The 25829-nt window shown below is 44.5% G+C and overlaps 1 protein-coding gene across 3 annotated transcripts in view; it reads left to right on the forward strand.

The window, feature by feature from the left end:
• TBC1D5 (TBC1 domain family member 5) overlaps positions 1-25829 on the forward strand; it is a 564837-nt gene that overhangs the window by 500218 nt on the left and 38790 nt on the right. For all 3 annotated transcript variants that reach the window (XM_043875247.1, XM_043875248.1, XM_043875246.1), the window contains one exon: positions 18558-18721. In XM_043875247.1, coding sequence (XP_043731182.1) covers positions 18558-18721 — 164 coding nt within the window. The remainder of the gene's footprint in view (positions 1-18557; positions 18722-25829) is intronic.

The following is a 25829-nucleotide window of genomic DNA, read 5'->3' on the forward strand; positions in this document are numbered from 1 at the left end:
GGACCGAACAATTGATGAAAACTAAGTCCCCAGTTATAAGGAAACAGCAGAGCACTTAAGCAAAGCACTTGGAACACGAGCATCGCTAGGGCATTTCCTAACTGATCCCTGCGCGACATGGAAGTGATCTTGTTTGGCAACTCTTCTTTTCATTTCTGGTTTATTCTTCTTCTCATGTCAACCTATCGAAGGCTTCTCTACCTTCATATTAAGGATGACTCGGTCTGTCAGCGCCCCTCCCTGAGTAAAGGTTTTAATAAAACAGAGCAGAAGGTGAAGAGAGCAGTTTGTACCGGTAGAAGTGAGGGTAGGTTGATCCTTCTCTTGCTCTCCAGTGAACCACAGGCAGAATCCTGAAATTTTCTGACCCTTTTCCTCACCCGGAAATAAGGGGTTTGAACCGACCCCTGGGGAGCATGCCACCTCTAAAAACCTATGGTTCCTTAGATGAAAGGTGTGTTTATTAACTCCCCTCCAGTGTCGGTTCTTTCTGCAGCCATTTCCCACAGGTGTCCTGCCGCGTCCCGAGGCTGACCTGAATCTGCAGGTGTGTCCCCTGGCCCCAGAAGGGAGTGAGCCAGCGCTGACTCCTTCCACAGCCTTGAGCTGGAACAGAGCTTCTGAGTGTCTCAGAGCAGCCACGTGCTTAGTGCATTTTTAGTGCACTGTGTAGGAAACTTTGAACGTTGTTTCCAGACGCGGTTGTTTATGCAGATGAAAACCCTTATGGCTTTCCTAGGTTACTTAACTCTCAATTATCTCTGCTCATATAGAGGAAGAGTTCTGTGGGAAAGCCAACATTCAGATATCTGTTACTTGAAGTGCATTCTGCCTTTGGTATCTGTGTTGGGGGTAGGGTCCTGAAGGTAGGAGGGAGCACAGATGGTCCTCCACCATTTTACAGGTGACGTCAATATTAAAATTAGCTTCAGTCTCTAAATATACATTAATAGGTGATCCAGAAGCTGCAGAGTAAAATGAGTAGCGAGCGTAACCTTGAAAATCTTCATATGTACAGAAATGAAGCACACTGCTTATCGGTGAATAGAGAGTTAACTGTATTAGGAAAATTCAGGACCTGGGAAGTTCCACTAAAAGTTGTTTATCAGTTATTTGGAGTATGTACCTATTTATAGATTTTATTTCAGCTATGGGAGAATATAAATGCATGTGCTGTTAATTGATAGGCATGGTCTAATTACAACCCAGTAATTTCCAGATGAGCTGTCTGTGCTGTAAATCATCATTGTAGCAAGTGGTCAAGGCACTGAAGGTTGTTATATAATTCAAAAATTGATTTTTTTTTTTTTTGCTATTGTGTAGGAGCTACAGGGAAAGCAGATCTGTTAATTATGTGTTATCATACATAGAAAATGTGGTGCCTTTTAAGAAGGCTTGTTTTTCAGCTTGTTAATCTCAAAATAGCATAAGGCTTCAGATGCTGACCTGTCCAGGAGAGGATTCGGTTGACAGTGACTGTACTTCATGGTGAACTTTGTCATCCAGGAAGGAAAGCAAAGACCCAAAAAATCTTGCTTCTCAATGGTCCTGTACCTCAGGAGCTTCCCAGCGTCTCCTTTTCCTTTCTCTCCTGTGTTTTGAAAATGCACTCCCTTACCCCCTTCTCCTTTGTGTGTGTTCTGAGTTTGAGCACTTCTTCATTTTAAGCATTTACTACAGGTCCAATTTGTAAGTGAAATCTTGCCTATAGTAAGTATATCAAGTTTAAAGGGTATGCAGTTCACAGGTTTATTTTTACATGTTGACATTTATAAGTGCATGTGGTAACTTAAGAAATCTTTTCAGTACTTAATATGAAATCAGAACTTGTGGAGGTCTTTATCTTATCACTGAAGAAATTGGTTTCAAGTTTCGTTAAAAATAAATTTTGTCTGTTACAGGAGGAAATCGATTTCAAAGGAACATCTCTACTTCTTAATTAAATACATACTTACTTTTGGATAAAGAATTTTTTAAATAAGAAAATATAAAATCATGCTGTTTTTTGTAGGACAATGAAATCTGCTCAGCAGTATCCATTGATGGCAAGTTTCCTGTACTTTAGACCTGTAGAAACTTTTTTTTTTCCTCAAGAAAAACAGGCACAAACACTTTTAAGGAAACACTTTAAAAATTAGTTCCTTTAAGAAATACTTTATATTAATTTTTCTAAGATTGTGTTATAGTTTGACTCACTGTACTTTTAGTAATTAGGTTGATAGGTAGAAGTATTGTAGCATTACATATGAAAGAAAAGCTAATTTTTTTTCCTCTTTATGAAATCTAATTATTTTTTCTTATGACATCCAGGCGATGTAGTTACAGGAAGCGAAGCTCAGGTTTCTGTTCCTGTCCAGACCCTAACTGACCTCCCAGGTACAGTTACCATGGCAACGCAGTATCTCTGCCTGCAGTCTCTCATTGCCTCCTCCCAGACTCCATTGTGGTTTCACACCCTCCATTCATGCCGTGCATCAGTTCACTCCATTGTTCCACCACTGAGTGGCGCTGTTGTTTAGGACAAAAAGTCCCCTCTTGTGTCATACCCTGCTCACGCCAAATCTGACTGTCTGTTTTTTATTATTTTAATTGAGTTTGTACTAGTCTCTTTCCTTGCAATATATGGCACTCTAGATTTTGTGGTTCTTTTAACACCACATTTTAATTGACAGTTCATGCTGAGGTGTTTTTCAGTTCCATAGGTGCTCTGTGATAGAATTTGACAAATTAGTTCTGAGGTTAGACATCTTAGATGCTGTGTATCTGCTTATTATTGTATGTATTAGCCAGAAGTACTTATTATATTTTACAAAGAAAAATTACAGCTTGATTTTGAAATTTGTTTCTAAGTACAGGCTTTGTATTATGAGTCATTTTAACAAAATTAGAATTCAGCATGACAAATCTCTATGTAGAGTAATTTTTTTAAATAAAAAGACAATATTTAAATATCATAACCATGTGTCCAAAATCTAGAAAAAGTTTATTTAAAAAATACAAAACAGTAGTAATCCATATTCAGCACCTCCTATGGAATTTAGAAACATAAATATTTAAAGTTCCTACATTTATTTTTTATTGCATAATCTTTTAAAATATTCTGTAGAGAGAAATTCTGTATTAAATGGAAGGCTAGACTCACTTTAAGAATCCTCCATTCAAATTCAGACTAAAAAGAGGACAGTATTAACAGAAATTGATATAACGTCTTCCTTAATTTAAAATATCCACACAGTACAGTCATGCTGCTGGTATTAAACTGCTGTTCTAATAATGACATGTCTCCGTAATAGCTGTACTTTTTAATAGCATAACAGAAAATAGTATGTCGTGCTTAGGACATGAGTGATGTGTTGACTTAACGTGTTCAACAAACATACTGTGGGACAGAGGGGTGTGATCTTGCTTCTGTATATAGTTCTGCGTTTCCCTGGTAGGGTTTCTGGCTGTATTCTAGTAATTGAACCCGCTGACCTTTAGGGCTTTTAGAGCTCTGAGACTCTGTGAAAGCTGCCATTTACTCTGTTAAGTGACCTAAATAATAAAGGGGTGCTGTGGCATAGCCTATAAGAGGCAGATCAGTGATTCCTCTTTGTGTTTGTCAGTTATTGCACTTACATGAATGTTGGTGTGATTTTCTGACCTGGTGAGAATTCACAGGACTTAAATTTGTTTCCTTAAAAGTAAAATATGAGCCTCCCCAAGCAACTTTGTTGTGTTTTTGTTGTTGTGTGGTTTTTTTTTTTTTTTTTTTCTTTTTGGCTGCACCATACAACTTGTAGGATCTTAGTTTCTTGACCAGGGATTGAACCTGGGCCCACGACAGTGAAAGCATGAAGTCCTAACCACTGGACTGCCAGGGAGCTTGCCCCAGGCCACGGTTTAAGGAGAGTTCTGTTATCGCAGGGTTAGTTTGCTGCAGAGCGTATCTCTGCCTTCTGTTTCTACGCTCCTGCTCAGTCCATGTTTTCCAGTAGGCCCGTGAACAGTGTCCCTTTTTAAACAGATTCCTAAAGAAGGAGATGGCAGCATTTTGTTCAGATGACTTGCATTAGAGAAGTGGAATCGTCTCACTCACTCACTCAGCCAGTGCTTGCTGAGTGCCTGCAGTCTGCCAAGCTGTTTTCATTGGTCCTTGACCTTCCCTCCTGCTTCGCCAGGCTGTGCGGGCATCGTGGGTATTTCAGATGACTCAGGCAAGTCCACAGGGTCAAAAACCAGCTCTTTTCCTGAGCCCCTGTTCCAGATTGCCCTGTCTGCCTGCCCAACAAGACTGTGTCAGTCTTACAGGGAAGAGTACAGCGGCTTCATGAGACACGAGGCCAGATGAACAGCTTCCAGCCTGTGGTAGACGGCAGGACGAGCCTGCCTGGGTTTGGAGAGGTCCCTGTGGGTTTGCCTCCACACAGCACACTTCCTGCAGGGTCAGAGAGCACGGGGAGGTAGAAGTGACCCAACATGCTTAGTGGTGGCAGCAGAAAGCTTTTTAGCAATCTCTGCTGGAGAGATTCTTGAGGCTCAGTAATACCAGAAGTTGGAGAAGCTCATCAGAGGTGCCAAACCCACAAGAATAGATACACTTTTCCTTTCAGGGAGATAAAATATCATGTAGACTTTCCTGGGTGTCTTTTTTCAGAGTGGAGGAGCAGATTTCAAGAAATTAAGCAAATACAAATATTGGCAATAATTCTTTAATTATAGGTAGTCTTTTTTTCTCAAGAGGTTTTACATCTGTATCTTTGCCTTTTAACACACAATAATTATATGGGTTTTAATTTTTTGAAGAAAATTACAAATATAAAGTGAGATCTCACAATTTAGGCCGTTAGATAATTTTTGGAAAATTGTTGGAAAGATCCATTTTATTTTTCTCAGTGTAGGTTGCAATCTTAAAAGATATGCCACAGGAGAGTTGATTCTTTTGTCAACTTAACTCAAAGACTTTTCTTCAAAATTATCTTTAAAAATAGCTCATATGCCCCCAGGAACTTTTTTTGAGAGATACTTAGGAATTATTAATTCATAAATTTAAAATATTGGGACACAGACACATAAATACATAGACATTACTTCCAAAGGGAATTTAGAATTTCCAACAACCACAGTATATAAATATTATCATATAATGGACCCTTAGAAAAGAAATTTAAATGTAATTTATTGCCACAGGCATTTTTAAAATTTGTATTTGTGTGTATGTATTCATGTTACAGATATGAGTGAATACAGAAATGTATATGCATAGATATCATTATGCATATTATCAGGTTGTTTTTTCCTTGTCCATTGTGGTTTATTACACGATATTGAATATAGTTCCCTGTGCTATATGGTAGGACCTTGTTTATCCATCCTATAGATAATAGTTTGCATCTGCTCATCCCAAACTCACAGTCCGTCCCTCCCTTGCACCCCAATGCTGGCAATCACAAGTTTGTTCTCTGTATCTGTCTTGTAGATAACTTCATTTGTGTCATGTTTGAGATGCCCCATATAAGCAATGCCATATGATGTTTGTCTTTTTATTTCTGACTTAGTTTGCTTAGTTTGATAATCTGTAGGTCCATCCATGTTGCAGCAAATGGCGTTATTTCATCCCTTTTATAAGGCAGATGCCACCATCTTAGTTTTTTGAATGCTGAGTTTTAAGCCAGATTTTTCACTCTCCTCTTGCACCTACATCAAAAGGCTCTTCAGTTCCTCTTTGCTTTCGGCCATAAAGGTGGTGTCATCTGCATATCTCAGGTTATTGATATTTCTCCCAGCACTCTTGATCCCAGCTGGTGCTTCATCCAGCCCGGCATTTCGCATGATGTACACTGCATATAAGTTAAATAAGCAGGGTAACAATATACAGCCTTGATGTACTCTTTTCCCAATTTGGAACCAGTCTGTTCCATGTCCAGTTTTAACTGTTGCTTCTTGACCTGCATACAGATTCCTCAGGAGGCAGGTAAGGTGGTCTGGTATTCCCATTTCTTTAAGAATTCTCCACAGTTTGTTGTGGTCTACACAGCCAAAGACTTTGGCATAGTCAATAAAGCAGAAGTAGATGTTTTTCTGGAACTCTCTTGCTTTTTTTTATGATCCAACAGATGTTGGCAATTTGAAGTCTGGTTTCCTCTGGCTTTTCTAAATCCAGCTTGAACATCCGGAAGTTCACGGTTCACGTACTGTTGAAGCCTGGCTTAGAGAATTTTGAGCATTACTTTGCTAGCATGTGAGATGAATCCTGTTGTGTGGTAGTTTGAACATTCTTTGGCATTGCCTTCCTTTGGGATTGGAATGAAAACTGACCTTTTCCATTCCTGTGACCACTGCTGAATTTTCCAAATTTGCTGGCATATTGAGTGTAGCATTTTCACAGCATCATCTTTTAGGATTTGAAATAGCCCAACTGGAATTCCATCACCTCCACTTGCTTTGTTCGTAGTGATGCTTCCTAAGACCCACTTGACTTCACACTCCAGGATGTCTGGCTCTAGGTGAGTGATCACACTATCGTGGCTATCTGGCATAGTTCCATTGTATGCATGTATCACATCTTCTTTACTTACTCATCCGTGGATGGACATTTTAGATTGTTTCCATGTCTTGGCTATTGTAAATAGTGCTGCTGTGAACATAGGGATTTGTTCTTTGTTTAATAAAAAAAGGTTGAAGAGGATAAAAATTCTCCCTTCCAACTTAACCACTGTTAATGTAAAACTAAAGTGCATGTAACATTAGACAATCCCAGTTAACTAAAGGGGAAAAAAAAAAAGCTTCTTCTTCTCCTCCCACTTCTTTTTGCCAGCCATTTCACTACAGGTATCCATTGTTAAGTTTCTTGTAACTCCTTCTAGGAGAAAGAAAAAAGATTTTAAACTAAGGAGTAACATGTACCTCACGTGAATATGATAACAGCTCATGTCTGGAGATGACTTCACTGTGGATGCTCAAGATGAAAGCAAAATCTGTGCAGTGCAGGTGACAAGCAGCAGGTGGGTGGGACAAAGCAGAGGGGGGTCAGGTCCACTCAGGCAGGACATGGTGGGCAGGACAGAGAGCACTCCCACGCACGGGTGAGGGCTGCAAAGCCAAAAGGCTGTCCTGGAAGATGGCCGCGTGTCGGCCCCTCTGACGGTTGTTGAAAATGAGAGTCCTGAAGCGGAACAAGCAGTCCCATTGCCTTCTAAGTAATCGCTTTAAGAAGACAGAGGAAGACAGAATATGTAAAACAAATTGAGAAGACTCATCAGTTAACTAGAACACGCCTCTTTTTGGGGAAGACTTACTCCAAAAGACATTGAATGAATGAGTTGTTTTTGGATAGAGAGCAAGGTCAGAGTTAGCCCTTTGCCATCAGAAGACCTCATTCCATGTTTCTTTCATTTGAAGTGGCACTTACTACAGCCCTTTCTAGGGGAGCAGGACGATGAATCTTTGCTTAGCATGGGCTCTGGAGTCAGGCCAGGGTTGGAATCCTGCCTTAGTCACTGCCTTGCTGGATGCCCCACGGAGGCTGCTTAGCCTCTCATCTGTAAAGAGAGAGAAAGGACAGCTGCTTCCAGTGTGGTGGGGGGCGGTACCCCCAAACATGTCCATAGTAAGGTCTGGAGGGTGTGTGCCTGCTCAGGGGGCGGTTATGGTGGTGGGGTCGTTAGTGCCTTTCTCAAGCACCTCTTTGGTTGTCAGAGTCAGTTGTGTGAAGGCAACAACTCCACACCTGTGTCTTGTCTTAATAATGTCTTCTGACGATCTGAAATCCCACATCTGCACTTTTGCACACCAGCCCTGGAGGAGACGGCGCCCAACGTCTCTGCCCAGGCTAGAACCGGGTTGGTTGCAGGCGCTGCGGGCCCTTTGCCCTCTTGCGGCACCAACATGTATGTTTTTAATGCACAGACCAGAGCCCTCTTGCTGTCTGTCTCAGGTCTGTGAGGTCGTACAGGGTCACCAGGCAGGGACCAGTTGCGTCCTGTCTTCTCCGGGTCACCGTGTGACGTCCAGGTGACCACCTTTCTGTGACTGTAGCGCTGGGCTTCCTTGAGCCCTTGCCCTTCCCATTCCTCTGAGCCAGGCCTCCCAGCAGTGACCGCGAGAATCCCCAGCCTCCTGAATGTGTTGCCTTTGCGTGTCCTGTGTCCAGACCCCGAGCTGGTCTCAGGTTTATGGGGTTCTGCCTGCCGTTTAGGAGCACCGCTCATCCCGTGTCCTTGTTTCCTGTTGAGTTTAGTGAGAGACAAGTCAGGAGAATATCACGCATCGGGCATCGTAAGAGCTTCACGTTCGTCCCCTCCCTCCTCTCCTCTCTCTGGCCAGCCTGTAATCGAGGTCCCCACTGATGCCAGAGAAGCTCCTTCAGTGAACTCAGCTCTTGACAGATAAGCTCCATCGACACGTAGCCCGTGGGACCCAGAAGGTTTGTTAAACGTTTCAGAGCAGCGTGCACTCGGAGCCCGTCAGCGCAGGTCTGTGGGCGCCCCCCGAGCAGGGTGGCTGTGGCCCGTCCAGGAGAGCGCCCAGGTCTGTGGGCGCCCCCCGAGCAGGGCGGCTGTGGCCCGTCCAGGAGAGCGCCCCAGGTCTGTGGGCGCCCCCCGAGCAGGGCGGCCGTGGCCCGTCCAGGAGAGCGCCCCAGGTCTGTGGGCGCCCCCCGAGCAGGGTGGCTGTGGCCCGTCCAGGAGAGCGCCCGGGTCTGAGGCTGGAGGGTGGCGCATGCTGCCTGCGATGGGTCGGGGGTGCCTGGCGTGCTGCAGGTGGTCTGCGTGTGCTGAGTCCGTCGCAGACACTCGGACCAGGCTGAGCGTGTCCCACGTGTCCACCATGGGCACCCAGCACGCGTGAAGGGCTCGCCTCCCCGGGGAGGAGACTGCGGCCTGTGGAGGCTCAGGGACTGGAGGGCCCCACGGCTAGACAGCAGCTGAGTCAGACTGGACCCAGCTGTGTCCGGCTCAGCAGGTGTGGATCTGAGGGATTCTGCTTGGCAAGCCTCTCGTGCGTTGCCCAGGAGCGCCCCAGCTAAAGCTGATCTCTCATGGGGCCAGTGCAGGAGGCACCTCATCCAGCCCAGCTCCAGTCATCCTGAGGCCAGGTCCCTGCCTCCAGCCTGCAGTCCTCCCGGGGCTGCTGACCAGAGCAGCCAGGCCCAGCGGCCCTGCCTCACCCCGCCCTGCCTCCCTCCCTGCCCCGGAGCCGGGTGACCAGGAGGACGGGGCACACCGAGGGTGCCAGCAGCTTCCGAAAGGAGCGTGTGTGCTCCCGGCCTCCCGCCTGCGCCCCCGCTCTCCAGCTCAGGCAGCGAGATCACCTTCGGGGGAGAGGGCACCCTGCTGGGCTCATCCCGCGCTGCTCACGCTGGTGGCGGCGTTCCTTTCAGTGCCGCACAGATGGCAGGGAGCCCCGTGGGGTCGATCAGGCTTTGTCTCATCTAGATGTTCCCGGTAGTCTGCCTCGGAAATACTGTCTCCTGCTGAAAAGTGACCCTCCCTGAACCACCAGCCGCCACCCTTCAGGTGTAGCTCCCACCCGATGGCCTGAGACAGGATCGGATGGTCCCTCTGTGCTTTCGTTGGCCGGGGTGCAGGTTGGCCGGGGTGCAGGTTAGTCGGTGTTTGCAAGTCCTCGTCTCCCCTGAGCTGGTGTTTAAGGAGCTGCTTACGATCTCCTGTGGCCATCCCCACATCCTCGGGGCCGGCAGACTTTCTAGACACATTTCCTATGGTCAGCCCGCATAGGGCTTGTTCCCCGACGTTTGAAGGAAAGACTGCGCATGCCTGCTATGGCTTGAGGATATTTAGTATATTCAAGAGTGACTTACCGTGTAATTAGGAAAAGCCATTCTGGGTCAGGACTTCAGGCCTTCGTAGGACGCTTTTAGGGGAGTGCCCTAAGGAGCGCCCTCAATCCATGAGGAGTCAAAGCAGCACCTCTGAGCTGAGGGCAGGGGTGACCTCCGTGCCCTTGATGCTGGGACCCTGAGGCCAGGGCGGCCCTCAGAGGCCGTTGTGAGACCCACCCGGCCCGGCCTCTGTAGGCCCACACCAGCCCCGGGAGCAGCTATTCCGGGAAGGGGCATGCTGTCGGCAGAGCGGTTCTTTTCAGCTGGGGGCTGTCTGCAGAGAGGAAGCCACAGGGGCCGCCGGCCTCTGAGAGAAGCAGCGGCTTGGTCCCGCGGGCATCCAGGCCGGCTCTGCGTGGTGAACGGTGAGTCTCCAGGCGTGCAGTGTCGCTCCTGTCAGTCAGGACGCTGTGCAGCCTACGGGCTGCTGGCCTGTCGGTCCCGTCACCTCGGCCCGGGGGCTGTCCGGTGAGGCCTGGCTGGAGAAACGTCTCCTCCATCTGCCCGGCGTTGTGCCAGGCCTGGGAAGGGCGGGGAGGCTGATGGCCCTTTCCTCCGTCTCACATGCTAGTGACTCCAGCTTCGTCAGATCTAGATGTTTCCGTTCTCACAGGGCACAGAAGCATTAGCCAGTTTCTGTAACAGAGGAGAAATGTGTTTTCGTACACGGCTTTTATGTGCGCTACACGCTACACAGTACTTTATTAATACTACCACCAGTTTGGAATTTGATCATTCTGAGATAAATTCTGGAAAGAGCTGACTTAATGTTATCTCTGAAAAGGTACTTTGCCAGGCAGAATAAAAGCTACGAAAGAAACTTACGGAGAACAGAACTTTCAAATTCTCTCTGGATTGGATAACTGTATACATATTCCCACACAGTAAATGACTGATAAGCTGATTTGTTAAAGCAGATGTTCGGAAGATTTTGCCTGGATGTATTGATAGCTTATTTGTTATGACGGTTATTTTATGTAGCAGTCTACACGTTGTGAAAAGCTCTGGAAATTTACAGCATTAAGTGTATTATACCTGCACTGTCCAGTGTGGGGTCTGCTAGCTGCTGGGGCCTTGGAGCACTTGAGTATGCACTGGGTTTTCAAGACCTACTTTGAGAAAATGAGTGTGAAACATCTCAGTTGTTTTATTTTGATGACCTGTTGGAATGATCATAGTTTGGATATGTTTGGTTAAGTAAAATAATTATTTAAATTAATTTTACTGGTCTTTAGTGTTTGCCTCTGGGTACTAGAAAATTAAAGCAACACGCATGGCTCGCATGCGGTTTCTGTCGAGCAGCGGCTGTGCAGTCAGCCCCTGAAGGTCTTCCACACGGAACGTCAGCAGAGGCCGACTGTCGCCCCGCCACGCACCACCCAACAGGGGAGCTGTGATGGCCGCAGCCCCCGCCCTTCCTGAAGTCCGGTCTGTCATATAAGCAGGAGCACTCTAATTGAATACAAGAGACCTGACCATCCATTTGTGTTTCCAGGAAAAAGCATTTCAAAATGTGTATATATATCCTAGCAACAGAGTAGACAGGCCTCAGTCACTCCCCCAAATAGAATGGCTCCTTAGAGTCACCCTCTCTGATACAGAAATGCAATAACGTGTTAGTTTAGTCTTTTAAATTTGGACAAACCATATGATACTGCTAGCTATATATTTAAACACTGTTTCCTGGGCATAGAGTTGATTAAACTCTGTAAGCTTCAGTTTTCTCATGATGTCATTAGGATCAAATGATATAGCGTGTAAAGGTCCGTACATGTGCATGGACTCACATTTTGTAAACATCACTTTGCTGAGGTGTATTTTAATTTTCTGATTTCTTCTTTGGGTCGACAGGCTAGGGAAGTATGCATATAGTAAAGGTTCAGGAATGGCACACAGCTATAGCACAGATAAAATCTAGAATCCAAGTTTTCTTGATTTTATTATAGTTTCAACATGGAAACAGTTGATTTCTATGATAGGGATCGCTTCTTAAGATTTTTTTCCTTGATAATGTCTGTGTGTGTGTATGTGTGTGTGTGTGTGTGTGTCTGTGTGTGTGTGCATGCGCATGCACTCGGTCCTGTCTGACTTTTTGCCACGTCGTGGACTATAGCTGCCAGGCTTCTCTGTCCATGGAATTTTCCAGGCAAGAATACTGTAGTCGGTTGCCATTTCCTACTTCAGGGTATCTTCCCGACCCAGGGACTGAACCTGCCTCCTTTGTGTCTGTCCTGCATTGGCAGACTGGTTCTTTAACACTGCGCCACCTGGGAAGCCCAATAATGTTTGTAATTTCTTTTAAATGGAAATTTTTCCCAATAATTTTGATGGAACTTCACTTTTATATTATAAATGTCTGATAGATAGAGATGCCCCCAACCTTATTTTCAGACAGTAATCAAAAAAACTAAAAGTTGATAAGGTTTGATATATACAATTGTTTACAACTATGTTTTTTTTCGCTTTGGAAGATAAATTGGAAGGAGGGAGGAGTTGTAGTCCACAAAATTCTAAAGTTTTCTAAGAGGATAATAAAATGTAAATGATTCTACCTGGTATTTTAGAGTAACTTAGAATCTGAACTATCATGTCAAATGATGAGATTCTAGAAATCATTGTTACTGTTCAGTCCCTCAGTCGTGTCTGACTCTCTGTGACCCCATGGACGGCAGCACACCAGGACTCCCTGTCCATCACCAACTCCCGGAGCTTGCTCAAACTCGTGTCCATTGAGTCAGTGATGCCATCCAACCATCTCTTCCTCTGTCGTCCTCTTCTCCTGCGTTCAATCTTTCCCAGCATCTGGGTCTTTTCCAATGAATCGCTCTTCGCATCAGGTGGCCAGTGTATTGGAGCTTCAGCTTCAGCATCAGTCCTTCCAATGAATATTCAGGGTTGATTTCCTTTAGGATGGACTGGTTGGATCTCCTTACAGTCCAAGGAACTTTCAAGAGTCTTCTCCAAAAAAAAAAAAAAAAAGAGTCTTCTCCAGCACCACAGTTCAAAAGCACCAGTTCTTTGGTGCTCAGCCTTCTTTATGGCCCAACTCTCACATCTGTACATGACTATTGGAAAAGCCATAGCTTTGACCATACGGATCTTTGTTGGCAAAGTAATGTCTCTGCTTTTTATATGATGTCTAGGCGGGTCATAACTTTTCTTCCAAGGAGCAAGCATCTTTTAATTTTGTGGCTGCAGTCACCATCTGCAGTGATTTTGGAGTCCAAGAAAACAAAGCCTGTCAGTGTTTCCATTGTTTCCCCATCTATTTGCCATGAAGTGATGGGACCGGATGCCATGATCTTAGTTTTCTGAATGTTGAGCTTTAAGCCAACTTTTTCACTCTCCTCTTTCACTTTCATCAAGAGTTCTTCTTCACTTTCTGTCATAAGGGTGGTGTCATCTGCATATGTGAGGTTATTGATATTTCTCCCAGCAATCTTGATTCCAGCTTGTGCTTCATCCAGCCCAGCGTTTCTCATGATGTACTCTGCATCATGAGGTTGACAATATACAGCCTTGACATACTCCTTTCCCAATTTTGAACCAGTCTGTTGTTTCATGTCCGGTTCTAGCTGTTTTTTCTTGACCTGCATACAGGTTTCACAAGAGGCAGGTAAGAGGGTCTGGTATTCCCATCTCTTTCAGAATTTTCCACAGTTTGTTGTGATACACACACTCAAAAGCTTTATCCTAGTCAATGAAGCAGAAACAGATGTTTTCCTGAAATTCTCTTGCTTGTTCCATGATCCAGCAGATGTTGGCAATTTGGTCTCTGGTTCCTCACCCTCTAAAGATGGTTCCTCTGCCATCTAGAGATCATAAGTAGAGTATAATTTAAAAAAGAAAAAAGAAAGAAAAAGGAGTAATAATGAGAATTTCCAACTTATTTAACAGCTCTGGAGATTAGAGGTCTGATTTAGGTCTCACCAAGCTAAAGCCAATGTATCAGGAGACCTTTGGGGGAGAATCCTTTGTGCTGTTGGCAGTATTTGGTTCCTAGTGACTGTAGAACCAGGGTCCCCATTTCTTCACCGACTGTCAGTGGAGGGCCCTTCCCAGCTCTCTCGGACTCTCACTGACTCATATCCCTTTCTCCATCTTCAAAGCCAGCACCAGCAGGTCAGCTCTCTCTGTCTTCAGCTGCCTCGTTTTCTGTATTCACATCTCTGACCCTTCTTCTGCTTTCCTGTTTCACTTATGGACCCCTGTTCACACTAACGCACCATGGTCACCCAGCACACTCTTGCCAGCTCAGCTTCCCAGGTTCTTAAATCACGCCTACAGCGTTTCTTCTGCCATGTAAACTAACACACTTACAGACCCTAGAGATGAAGGGCATAGGCTTTATTCCACCTGCCATGGCTTTGTGGGGGAAGATATGAATTCTCAAATTTGACCCAGGAAGAAGTAGGATTACTTAATGTTAATAGAGGAATTAACATAGGAAAACATCTAAAAGTGCCGTTATAGTAATAACTTTAAAAAGTCACCAGCACCAGCAAGTGTTAAAGGTGAATGACCCAAATTTTGAAGGGACAGATAAATTTGGTTGTATAAACTTGGGAAAAGATGGAAAGTTTTTCATTTAATTTTGTGAAAAAGACATGTTCTTGTGAATCAGAATGCTTTGGTGTCTTAGATTCCTTTTTGTCTGTGGACTTTTAGAAGTAATTTGAAACTCAAAGCTGAGCAGACATTCCTTCTGTTTTAGCATTATCTTCCACCCCCCAGGGCAGTAAAAGCTTCTTAAGGAGTGCAGTTCCAAGGAACAAAGAGAAAATATTCATAAAAGGAAAAAGAAAAGCCTAGGTTTATAGCACATACTTAAATTGTTTCCCACTCTATCATCTTGGGTAAGAAATGCCCTCCTTGCAGGACCCTGAAAACAGAATAGAAAAAGAAAACATAGACACACACACATATACACAAATGGGCTATATTCTAGAATTTAGGAAGAACTCCATTGCTGCTAAGTCACGTCAGTCGTGTCCAACTCTGTGTGACCCCATAGACGGCAGCCCACCAGGCTCCCGTCCCTGGGATTCTCCAGACAAGAATACTGGAGTGGGCTGCCATTTCCTTCTCCAGTGCATGAAGAACTCCATTAGACAGTTTTTTAAAATAAAACTAGCAGAGATAATTCACATATGACCTTCAGATGGCCTATATTGATATGTTAAGACTGTTTTTTTAAAGATATTCACCCTCACTAGTTATTAAGAAACCTTAACTAACATAATGAAGCCCTCCTTCCATCAGATTAACCAAATAAGTAAAAACTTAATGCATCATGTTACTTTTACACTTGTGTATAAATATATATTATACACATATATTTATGTTAAAATCCCGTGTGTGTGTGTTGGTCACTCAGTCGTGGACTCTTTGTGAGTCCATGGACTGTAGCCCACCAGGCTCCTTTGTCCATGGAATTCTCCAGGCAGGAATACTGGAGTGGGTTGCCATGCCCTTCTCCAGGGGATCTTCCCTACCCAGGGCTTGAACCCAGGTCTCCTGCATTGTGGGCAGATTCTTTATCCTTTGAGCTCTCCAGGAAGCCCATGTTAAAATCCTAGGAGAAAGCAATTTGGAACCATTTATCTAAATTAGAATGGACATGCCATTAGACATAGCAGTTGTACATATATAAATTTATCTTATAAAAATAATTAACTTACCTAAAAGATGTACCTCTTTAGAGAGTTGTCATTTTGTTTACAAAGGTGAACAATTAGAAAAACACTAAGTAGTTAGGAACACTACAAATTTTTTCTCCTCACATTCCTTAAAAAGGGTAAGGCTGATCTTTATACAAATCAAAGATAAAGTTTTATGACCAAGCAAGTCCAAAAAGTAAGTTGCAGAGGGGTGGACTTTTGGAATAACAGAAGAAGGACCTCTGCAAAAATCTGTTTCTCCATAAGTAAAACAGCAGTAATGGCAGAAACACCAAAGTCAACTTGTTCAGAACTCTAACGATTAAAGGACTGAGTCAATGTGAGGAGCATCTATTCAAGACAAAAATGGCTCAATCTCAGAAATAATAGCATGCTTTGTACCATTTTAACTTTCCCTGTTTCCACCATCCCCCTCCCCGAGATCTGCCATAGTCTTCGTTGACCAGCAGCCTTGCAACCACTGGGGGAAAAGGATGAATCTGGAACACCCTGGAAGTCCCATCCCCAGTAAATGGTCACTAGTTCCAGCAGCTCCCAAAAAAGAAATCTTGCTCTTAGGGCTTGTCTTTACTTGACTTTAATCAGAACTCACTTAGGGAAAAACCCTATCCACAGAGCATCCTTCAGAAATACTGAACATCACAGCTGCCCAAGGCGGAAATGGAGCAAACCAGAGACTGACCAGAAGCTTAACAGGAAAACCAGAGGCTAGCAAGAAACCTAAAAGGGAAATCTAAGGAATGGGATGTCCACTGGAGGTTTTGGAGAGCTCCAGTATGTTCCTAAGAACCTAGAAGGCCACACACATGCAGGACTGGTCACAAGCCCAGGGGTGACCTAAGAAACATTCTGTTTGTCAGATGAACTTGAGTCTCTGCATAGACAAGAAGGAAGACTGGATCTGAATTGTAAACTGCCTCAACGCAGGCACAGAGCTCCCAGCAGGGGCTCAGAGATGGCTGGTCCAAGGTGTTTAAGGAAAGGGAATTCCTGTCCCTTACCTGACCCCTTAACTAACCAAGCAAAGACTTCAGGGGCACACAAAGTGAGGAATATAGACGTTACAGAATTAGTTTAGGGAAGTCACTAAAAAAAAAACCCAACAAGAAAACCAACTCTGGGCATTGGGATGGGAGGTGCTTGGCTCTCACCACTGTCTAATTTTAGAGCATTTGCAGTCACACGTGATCCCTCTCCCCTTCTCATACCCTTAGTGGGTTTATCGGTAAATCTAGTCAGTTTTGTGTGGAATCTGACCACTTCTCACCACCACGCTACGATCAGTTGGCTGACTTGGATTTTTGCAGTGGCAAAATTGTTCCCTGCCTTTTTTTTTTTTTTTTTTTGCTCTCTCCCACCCTTAAACTGTTCCCAACGCACCTGTCAGAGGTATCCTTTGAAAATTAAGTCAAACTATGTCATGCCCCTGCCCAAATCCTCTAGCTGCTTCCACTTGCTTCCCTTCTCAGAGTAAAAGTCGTCACAACTCTACAGATCCCCCTGCTGCCAGGATGCCCTACTGGCTCCCAGACCTCAGCCCGCTCCCCCAGGCTGAGCTTTAGCCACACTGGCTACTCTGCTGATCCTCCAAACCACTGAGGCCCTGCTTGCGGCCTTGGCACCTGCTGTCCCTTCATATTATCTGCAAAGCTGGTACTTTCCCTTCTCTGAGTTTTTGCCCAAACGTCCTGCATCTTAGTTCTCAGTGATGCCTTTCCTGACCATCCTGTTTCAAACTCCACACCTTCCTCAGACACTCTCAGTCCCCTTTTCTGCTTTATCTGTGCCCACCATGTTCTCTGCCGTGTGATGCCATGTAAAACCGTGTGCGTGTTTTGAATGTCTGTGTCTGTCTCCCCTCACTGGAAACTGAGCACCTTGGGGAGTGGGATTTCTGACCGTTTCATTTCAGCTGTGTCTCTGTCCCCTGAGTGTCTGGTGCTTATTATGAGGCCCTCAGTTACTGTGGGTCCGTGAATGAGTGAAGGAGTGAGTGCACGCCGGGCACTGTGCCAGGTCCTTAAGTCCCCATCACAGCCTTCCAGAAGTGTCCCTGTGGGCCCCGCGAGCCCTGCGTGGCTCTGGCTGCAGCCGGTCCTGTTCACTTGTGCTCCGCTCCCAGCAGGACTTTGTGGAGCCCGTGCTCCTGCCTGGGAGCCTGTGGGGAAGGCCCTGGGGGAGTCCTAGATGCTCCCCTGGACCAGTCTGGACATGGCCCTGTGAGCCCACACCCGCCCCTCTCCAGATGCTGCTCCCTTGGGCTGGGGGTAGCAGTGTCCCTGTTTGCAAACAATGAAAATGAAAGAGGCTTTAGAAAAACCGGTGGAGGATTTATTTTTCCAATTTATTAATAATATAATCACCACATAATTGTTTCTGGCTTCTTATTATTAAGACGGGCTTAATAATAGAAGGGCTTCCCTGGTAGCTCAGTTGGTAAATCCACCTGCAAGGCAGGAGACTCTGGTTTGGTTCCTGGGTCGGGAAGATCCACTGGAGAAGGGATAGGCTACCCACTCCAATATTCTTGGGCTTCCCTTGTGGCTCAGCTGGGAAAGAATCCACCTACAATGCAGGAGACCTGGGTTCCATCCCTGGGTTGGGAAGAACCCCTGGAGAAGGGAAAGGCTACCCACTCCAGTATTCTGGCCTGGAGAATTCCATGGACTGTATAGTCCATGGGATCGCAAAGAGTCAGACTGAGTGACTTTCACTTTCTATTATTAAGGGTGATAACATCAGTAAGGGAGAATCCAGTCATTTAATCCATGATTTCTGAAATTGGATTTTTTTTTCATTTTTGTAATATGTGTACACACTTAGACCACTGTAGTATAAATAATTTGTAGAAAACTCTAGTGGTCCTTCATTGTTTAAAAAAAATGGGCAGCTATTCTGATACATAAAAATGCATGCATCTTAATACTCCATGGAATCATTATGTTGATGGTGTGCATAAAGAAGTATCATAATACTGATCATTTATTAAAATCAGTAAATTCGGTAGCAGTGAAAGAATCTGGTGTTTCATTATTGCTACTGAATTTTTCTTCTAGGACAAAGTTCTAAAAACATCAGTTCCTCTCCGAGCATTGAGAGTTTGCCTGGAGGGAGAGAGTTCACCGGCTCCCCACCTTCATCTGCTGCTAAGAAAGATTCCTTTTTCAGCAACATCTCCCGATCGCGCTCACACAGCAAAACTATGGGCAGAAAAGAATCTGTAAGTATTTTAAGGACAGTTTTCTTTTTATTCTTAATTTTCCTCTAAAATGCCTCATTTGTGAAGCCCCTTTTAGTGCCTAGTTCTATAAAGTTCTTAAAATCATTATGGACTAAAATGAAATATTTCATCAAAAATATTTTGATTATTATAATTTAGTAATATTTTAAGGCTGTCATCTGTATTATACTGGGTTGGGAACAAGGTGACGTAGTATCAGTTTAAAGTAAACTGAATCCTTAATTTTCATTCTTTTCTCCTTTTTTGTCAAAGCCTGTGCTGTCTTCTAAAATGTAACAATTATCATAACCAACCACAGAATAAGATACTTTAAACAGACCGAGCTGCTTTTTCAGCTTTAAGTATTTCTTGAAAATTAAATAGTTATTTTACCAATTGTTTTTAAAAGTTGTACAAATTATATTTAAATTATGTTGTATTGATAGCCGCCAATGCCTTTTGTATACATTACTCAAAAGCATATAGCTAGTACATATCAACTACCAAAAAAAAAAATCTGGTTTTTAAAAAATTTTAAGTCACCTTCACAAGAACTAAAATATTTATCACATTTTATAGCTAATTCAGCACGATATTCTAATATGAAGAATTCCGCTGCCCACTGGAAGAGGCTGTAACTGTGAGGCCTCACAGAAAGGGGTCTGGATGTGGCTGAAAGGGTGCTGAGATGGCAGAGTAAGGCTGCTGAGATGGGGGCCGTAAAACCTCTGAGGGATAATTATTCACGGCTCACAGATGCGGTAACGGCATGGTGTCTATCTGTGTGAATGTAGGACCCAGTTTCCTGGGGCCTCGGTGCCTCGTCTGCAGGTTAAAACAGCATCCTCTGCTCTGGAGGGCAGAGGTCACCCCACACTCACTCGGGGTGCTTCTCTCACGTGCCCGAGAGCAGAGTGGAACTCTCATTTGATGGCGGCAGCTCTAATGCAAGCAGTTAGCTTTGCTCCCTCCTAAACTCCACTCCAAGGACAGTGAAAGTCATTAGAGATAAACCCTCTAGGAATAAGGAACAGTAGAGAAGGCAACAGCAACAGGATTTTGTTGCTTGGAAAGCAGATGTGAAGTGGAAGCTAATGCAGCAGCCTAAGAAAGCTGAATGCTAAGGCAACAGTAGGGAAAAACCAAGAAGCATCTTGAGTGAGATGGTAAAACCTTCTAGAAGCTCAGGAGCAGTGGGAACTTAGGAGCAGGGTGAAGGTGGAGCTGAAGACATGTTGTGGTTCAGTCACTCAGTCGTGTCTGACCCCATGAACCGCAGCATGCCAGGCTTCCCTGTCCGTCACCAACTCAAACTCATGTCCATCGAATCGGTGAGGCCATCCAACCATCTCATCCTCTGTCATCCCCTTATTCTCCTGTCTTCAATCTTTTTCAGCATCAGGGTCTTTTCCAATGAGTTGGCTCTTCACATCAGGTGGCCAAAGTATTGGAGCTTCAGCTTCAGCATCAGTCCTTCCAATGAATATTCAGGACTGATTTCCTTTAGGATGGACTGGTTGGATCTCCTTGCAGTCCAAGGGACTCTCAAGAGTCTTCTCCAACACCACAGTTCAAAAGAATCAGTTCTTCTGCATTCAGCCTTCTTTATGGTCCTGCTCTCATACCCATACACGAACACTGGAAAAACCACAGCTTCGACTAGGCAGACCTTTGTCGGCAAAGTAATGTTTCTGGATTTTAATATGCTGTCTAGGTTGATCATAACATTTTTTCCAAGGAGCAAATGTCTTTTAATTTCGTGGCTGTAGTCACCCTCTGCAGTGATTTTGGAGCCCAAGAAAATAAAGTCTGTCACTGTTTCCCCATCTATTTTCCACGAAATGATGGGACCGGATGCCATGATCTTCATTTTTAGAATGTTGAGTTTTAAGCCAGCTTTTTCACTCTCCTCTTTCACCTTCATCAAGCAGCTCTTTAGTTCCTCTTTGCTTTCTGTCATAAGGGTGGTGTCATCTGCATATCTGAAGTTATTGATATTTCTCCTGGCAATCTCGATTCCAGCTTGTGCTTCATCGAGCCCGGCATTTCTCATGATGTACTCTGCATAGAAGTTAAATGAGCAGGGTGACAACATACAGCCTTGACGTACTCCTTTCCTGATTCTGAACCAATCGGTTTTTCCATGTCTGGTTCTAACTCTTGCTTTTTGACCTGCATACAGGTTTCTCAGGAGACAGGTAAGGTGGTCTGGTATTCCAATCTCTTTAAGAATTTTCCAGTTTGTTTTGATCCACACAGTCAAGGCTTTAATTAGCATAGTCAATGAAGGCAGAAGTAGATGTTTTTCTGGAATTCCCTTACTTTTTCTGTGTTCCATCGGATGTTAGCAATTTGGTCTATGGTTCCTCTTCCTTTCTAAATCTAGCTTGTACATCTGGAAATTCTTGCTTCATGTACTGTGAAGCCTAGCTTGAAGAATTTTGAGCATTGCTTTATAAACCTCGTACCTGCCAGAGACACTTGGAGGGCACAAACAGAACTTTGCGCTCACCAGGGCCCAGGACAGGAGCCGTGGGACTGAGCCACAGGGGCCCGAGGCAGGCCTGCCTGCGAGTGAGCGAGGGTCCCCTGCGGAGGTGTGGTCAGCCGCGGCCCTGGCCAGGAGCGGGCTCCGGCAGCTGCCGTCCTGGGAGGCGCGGCTCGTGGCGTAAGCCCCGCTACAGAGCCACCAGAACTCGGGGGACAGAGAGATATCCCACAGACACAGAGAGTTGGGGAAAAAGAAAGATTTCCAACAAAGGATCGGGAATTAAAATAGCTATAGATTTTGCATGGCAACACCAGAAGTAAGGCGGTGGAGGAATTCCTTCAAAGCTCTGAGAGGAAGTTACTTCCAACCTAGAATCAGTCCCCCACCAAGCTAATTAAGTGTGAGGGTAGAATACGGTGACTTTCAGACAAGCAAGATTCAATCAAGTGTATTCCCGTGCACCCATTCTCAGAATCCTCTGGAGGACATGCCCCACAAACATGAGGGTAGACACCAAGGACAGAGAACATTCGAGAGCAGGGGGCAGAGTGTGACAGAAAGACTCTGCAGAAGGGTGGTGTGGGGAATCCTCGGAGCACGTAGAGCACCCTCATCAGCAGATCCGAAGAGCAGCCGCCAGCCCGGATTGGAGCAAGTCAGAAGGTTCCAGAAAGTTTTCTCTATAAAGATTAAGTTGAAAGAATAACTAATATATTAAACAAATTGAGAAATTTGCACAGCTAAAGGAGAGTTTTAAGTTTGAATTAGTGATAACTTCATAAAAATGAAACCATTAAAACCTAGGACGATGGTAACCTCAAAGAAAAACCAAGAGAGTACAGGAAAAGACAGAAAGGTATTCATGAACCCTGTCAGTGAGCCAGGCCGGGAGCTTCTCTGCACCCTGTCCTGTAGGTGTTGACCGTTAATCACGACCAAGTCCCTTGAGAAGGTGGGTGGGAGACTTTGCCTGGGGAGGAGTGGGGTGGCAGTGGGCAGCAGAGCTGGTCTTCAGCTTCCATCTTGGAAATCAGTGAGTAGTCCTCTCTAGAAAAATCAGGACGTGGCAACATAAGCTAGAGCTATAAAAGGGAGGAAAAAAAATGGTGAAAAGAATTGAAAGTGGTTGCTGGTGGAGAGCAGGAAGTGGAGGGTGGGGCCGTGTGAACTATTTTTCATAACAAGCCTTGTAGAGCCATTTGACTCTTCAAAGTGTTACATATGTAGCTTAGATTAAAAATGATAACTAAAAATTGCAACAAAAATAGAATGTACTGGCATAATAGATTAGAAGAGGAGCTGTCTGCCTGCACAAAGAGCATGTCTCTGAAGAGCGGGGGTGAGGACTCAGAAGTGAGGAGGCATATGGAGACGTGTTGGATCTGCGTTCCGTCCTGTTCTGGTGGCATATGGGTTAGGCTGCAACACCAATTAATTACTTTTCCTTTATGGTGCAGCCATAACTTAAAACTGAAAAGTTGAGCAAAAATAGAGACAGAGTAAGTCTAGCTCTCTGCAGAGATCTGCTGTGAACCTAGAAACAGAATGCCCCCTTTATTATTCAAAATTTCATGTCTTTCTTAATTTGTGGGGGGTAGACAAATTTTCAAGAGAAAGCCCATCATTTTCCAGGTAACAGGTTATATTTTAGGAGATAATGACTGTAGTCCGAGCTCTCTAATCACTGCAGCTGTGCCCATCGTGGGTCTGTCAGAGCCCCGCGGCCCACTCTGTCCTGGGAGCTGGGGGCAGCAACGGCAGGCCTGTGGTTGCAAGCCCTTCCTTACCTTGCCTCCTGGCACAGTGAGCCGAGACTATCGCTTCTCCTGGCCCGAGCAGGGCTGGACACGTTCAGGTCCAGAGCTGAGACTCGATCTCGCGGGGGAGCCAAGCGCTGCCGCCAGAGTGGTCCAATGACACAGGAGCTGTGATGAGACGCCTCCCATCCTTTGCTTTCAGTTCCAGCCCCGTCTGGTGTGATGCATGGATATTTCATGTCCTCAGAAAAGTTCAGAATAATTTTTCATTAGCATCATCACCACCACCAGTTTCTCTCACAGCAAGTGGCCAGAAACTGAAGCAAAGACATCTCTTGCTTTGGGTGCCTGGTGCCATGAACTGTGTGACGCCTTTCAGATTTCAAGGCTCAGGTGATCTTTTAAAGTGTCCCAGGGTGGATAAATTACTGATGTCCGCTAACAAAAGGCTGAAATAGCAGTTTAAAAAAAGGCATTAAAACAAAGGTAATCTAGTGGTAGCTGTCAACCTAAGTGTGGTGAAATCTACTTATAAAGTTTCTAATCTAATCATTGAGAATTGATTTTTCTTCATCATCAATATAAGTATGATGTATTTTGAAAAAGAATCATGTATTAGGTCATAGAACTTATTTCCTCTCATTATTGCCTTTTTATGTATTACAGAAAGACTTTTTGTAATCCATAGGCTACCTTCTTTAAATGTACTCCTGTTAATGCCTCTGATCTGGTTGCATAATAAAAGAATACAAAACTCAGCTAAGTCTATAGAGAGGTAACAAATTAAGCTTTTTGCCATTTATTTATAAAAGACATTATTATAGTACTTTTCTGAAATGTACACAAACCAGTAAGAAGTTTAAGAATTGACCTTACTTCTTTATCAGTAGTAGTAGTATTCTGAAGGTTGGTGTTTATTCATGGAAACGATTTTCCCTCTGCTTTGCTTCCTGGAAGTCTTTAGGTCTTACCTAATTCTATCCAAGTGATGTAATTTTTCCTCAAGACTAAAAAAGCTCTGATTTTTTAGTCTTGAGGAAATTGGCAGTTTTGATACTAAAGTTTTCATGCTTTATTTTGTGTGGTAATATAAATGACATCCAATACTTAGTTTTCTAGAAATCTATTTTAGTTGGTCATTCATCCGAGTGCTAAATAAATTTTTACTTGTTTTAGCTGATTAGTCATGTTCTATGATTGTTGCCAAGTCATTTTCCAAGAATATCTTTGCTGAGGTTAAAGAATAGAGAATATAAGAAAGACTCTAAAATGGATTTGTGTAGGTGAATAAGTTCTAATATTTAAGCACATTAGCCAATTAAATGATCTTTTCTAAATTCCTGATGAACTGCAAGACATTTTGCTGTGCTTTGTGATAATTACATACAGTTTCCAAAGATCTAAACTTACAAATGGTTCAGAATCCTCTCTAAACCACAGGAAATCAAAATTATCTGAGCTGAAAGTTCCTGCATAAAAACAGGGTGTGTAATGAGCTGTCCACTGCCTGCAGGCTCACCGCACCCCTGGGGACGCCACCCTGCGTCTTTGTGACCCACGCGCACATCCATCATTGCCCTACGGTAGTTTGAACAGATGCTTTTGTCATACGAATAGAACTTATTTTTATAATATTCATTGATCTCTTCTTTATCACAGCAAAATAACAAAAAGTGTCAGATGAATGAAAACCGATTTGAAGCAGGCTCATACTTCTGCAAGTACAGGTACCCTGAACATCACTGGTCTACCCTGGTCATGTTCTAGAAACTGAAATGTAAGGCATACCCATATGACAGATATAAGAGAGCAGTCTCACTGAAGGTGCTTACAGTGAAACTGGGGAGGGGAGAGCACGTTAGAAATCATAATTAAAGTAAATAAAAATAAGATTCATCAGTGAGAGAGGCCTTAGGTGCGTCAGTACCATGTCAAGTGAAGACAGTGCAGAAGGAGGACTCAGAAGACAGACCACCGTGGGCTTTGTTGGTCTAGACCAGCTTCATGTGAGAGATTAGACTTGAACCACAGCCACACATTTCTTCTTCCCCTACATGCAGACCCCATGACTTCTGAGGAGAGAAGTGGGTGGGGGCGGGATGGACAGGCAGGCAGCGGTGTGTGCAGAGCCGCTGTCTCCTCCTCACCTCCTCTGCCAGTGTAAGATGGTTGGGATTGTGCCAAGTTGCTTTTGGTAAAAAGAAAGTGCTATCTCAGATGAAAAAATCTGTTCTCATTATCTCAGCTAGCAAGAGTCTCCAGGGAGGCAGGTCTAGTATTGGAGGGCTCGGTCCTGGTGTCTGCAGCTCCCCACGCTGCCCCCTCAGTGGATTGGTTGGTCCCCAGTCTGCCCCCGTCACTTTTCTCAGGAAGGCTGCCACCGAACCAGCCAGCTACCCTGTCATCCCTAAGCCTCACTCACACACCGTCTTCCGGAGAAGTCTGTCTGCAAGTCCCCCAGCAGGCTCTGCCTCCCACCTCAGTGGTTGGCCAGAATTCAATCCCAGGCCCACTCTGGTTTTTGGTTTTGTTTTTTTAAACCTTTATTTTATATTGGGGTATAGCTGATTAACAGTTTAGTGATAATTTCAGATGAACAGGGAAGGGGTTCAGCCATACATACACCTGTATCCATTCTTCCCCAAACTCTGCTCCTGTCCAGGCTGCCAAGTAACGTTGAGCAAAGTTCCATGGGCTGTACAGTAGGACCTTGTGGTCATCCATCTGAAGTGTGGCCGTGTGGACATGTCCTTCCCACATCCCCTAACTGCCCTATCCCCCCAACCGTAAGTGTGTTCTCTTACGTCTGAGTCTCATTCTGTTCTGTAAGTGAGTTCCTTTGTATCATTTCCTTTTAGAT

This window comes from Cervus elaphus, chromosome 19, assembly GCF_910594005.1.
Source record: "Cervus elaphus chromosome 19, mCerEla1.1, whole genome shotgun sequence".
NCBI lineage: Eukaryota > Metazoa > Chordata > Mammalia > Artiodactyla > Cervidae > Cervus > Cervus elaphus.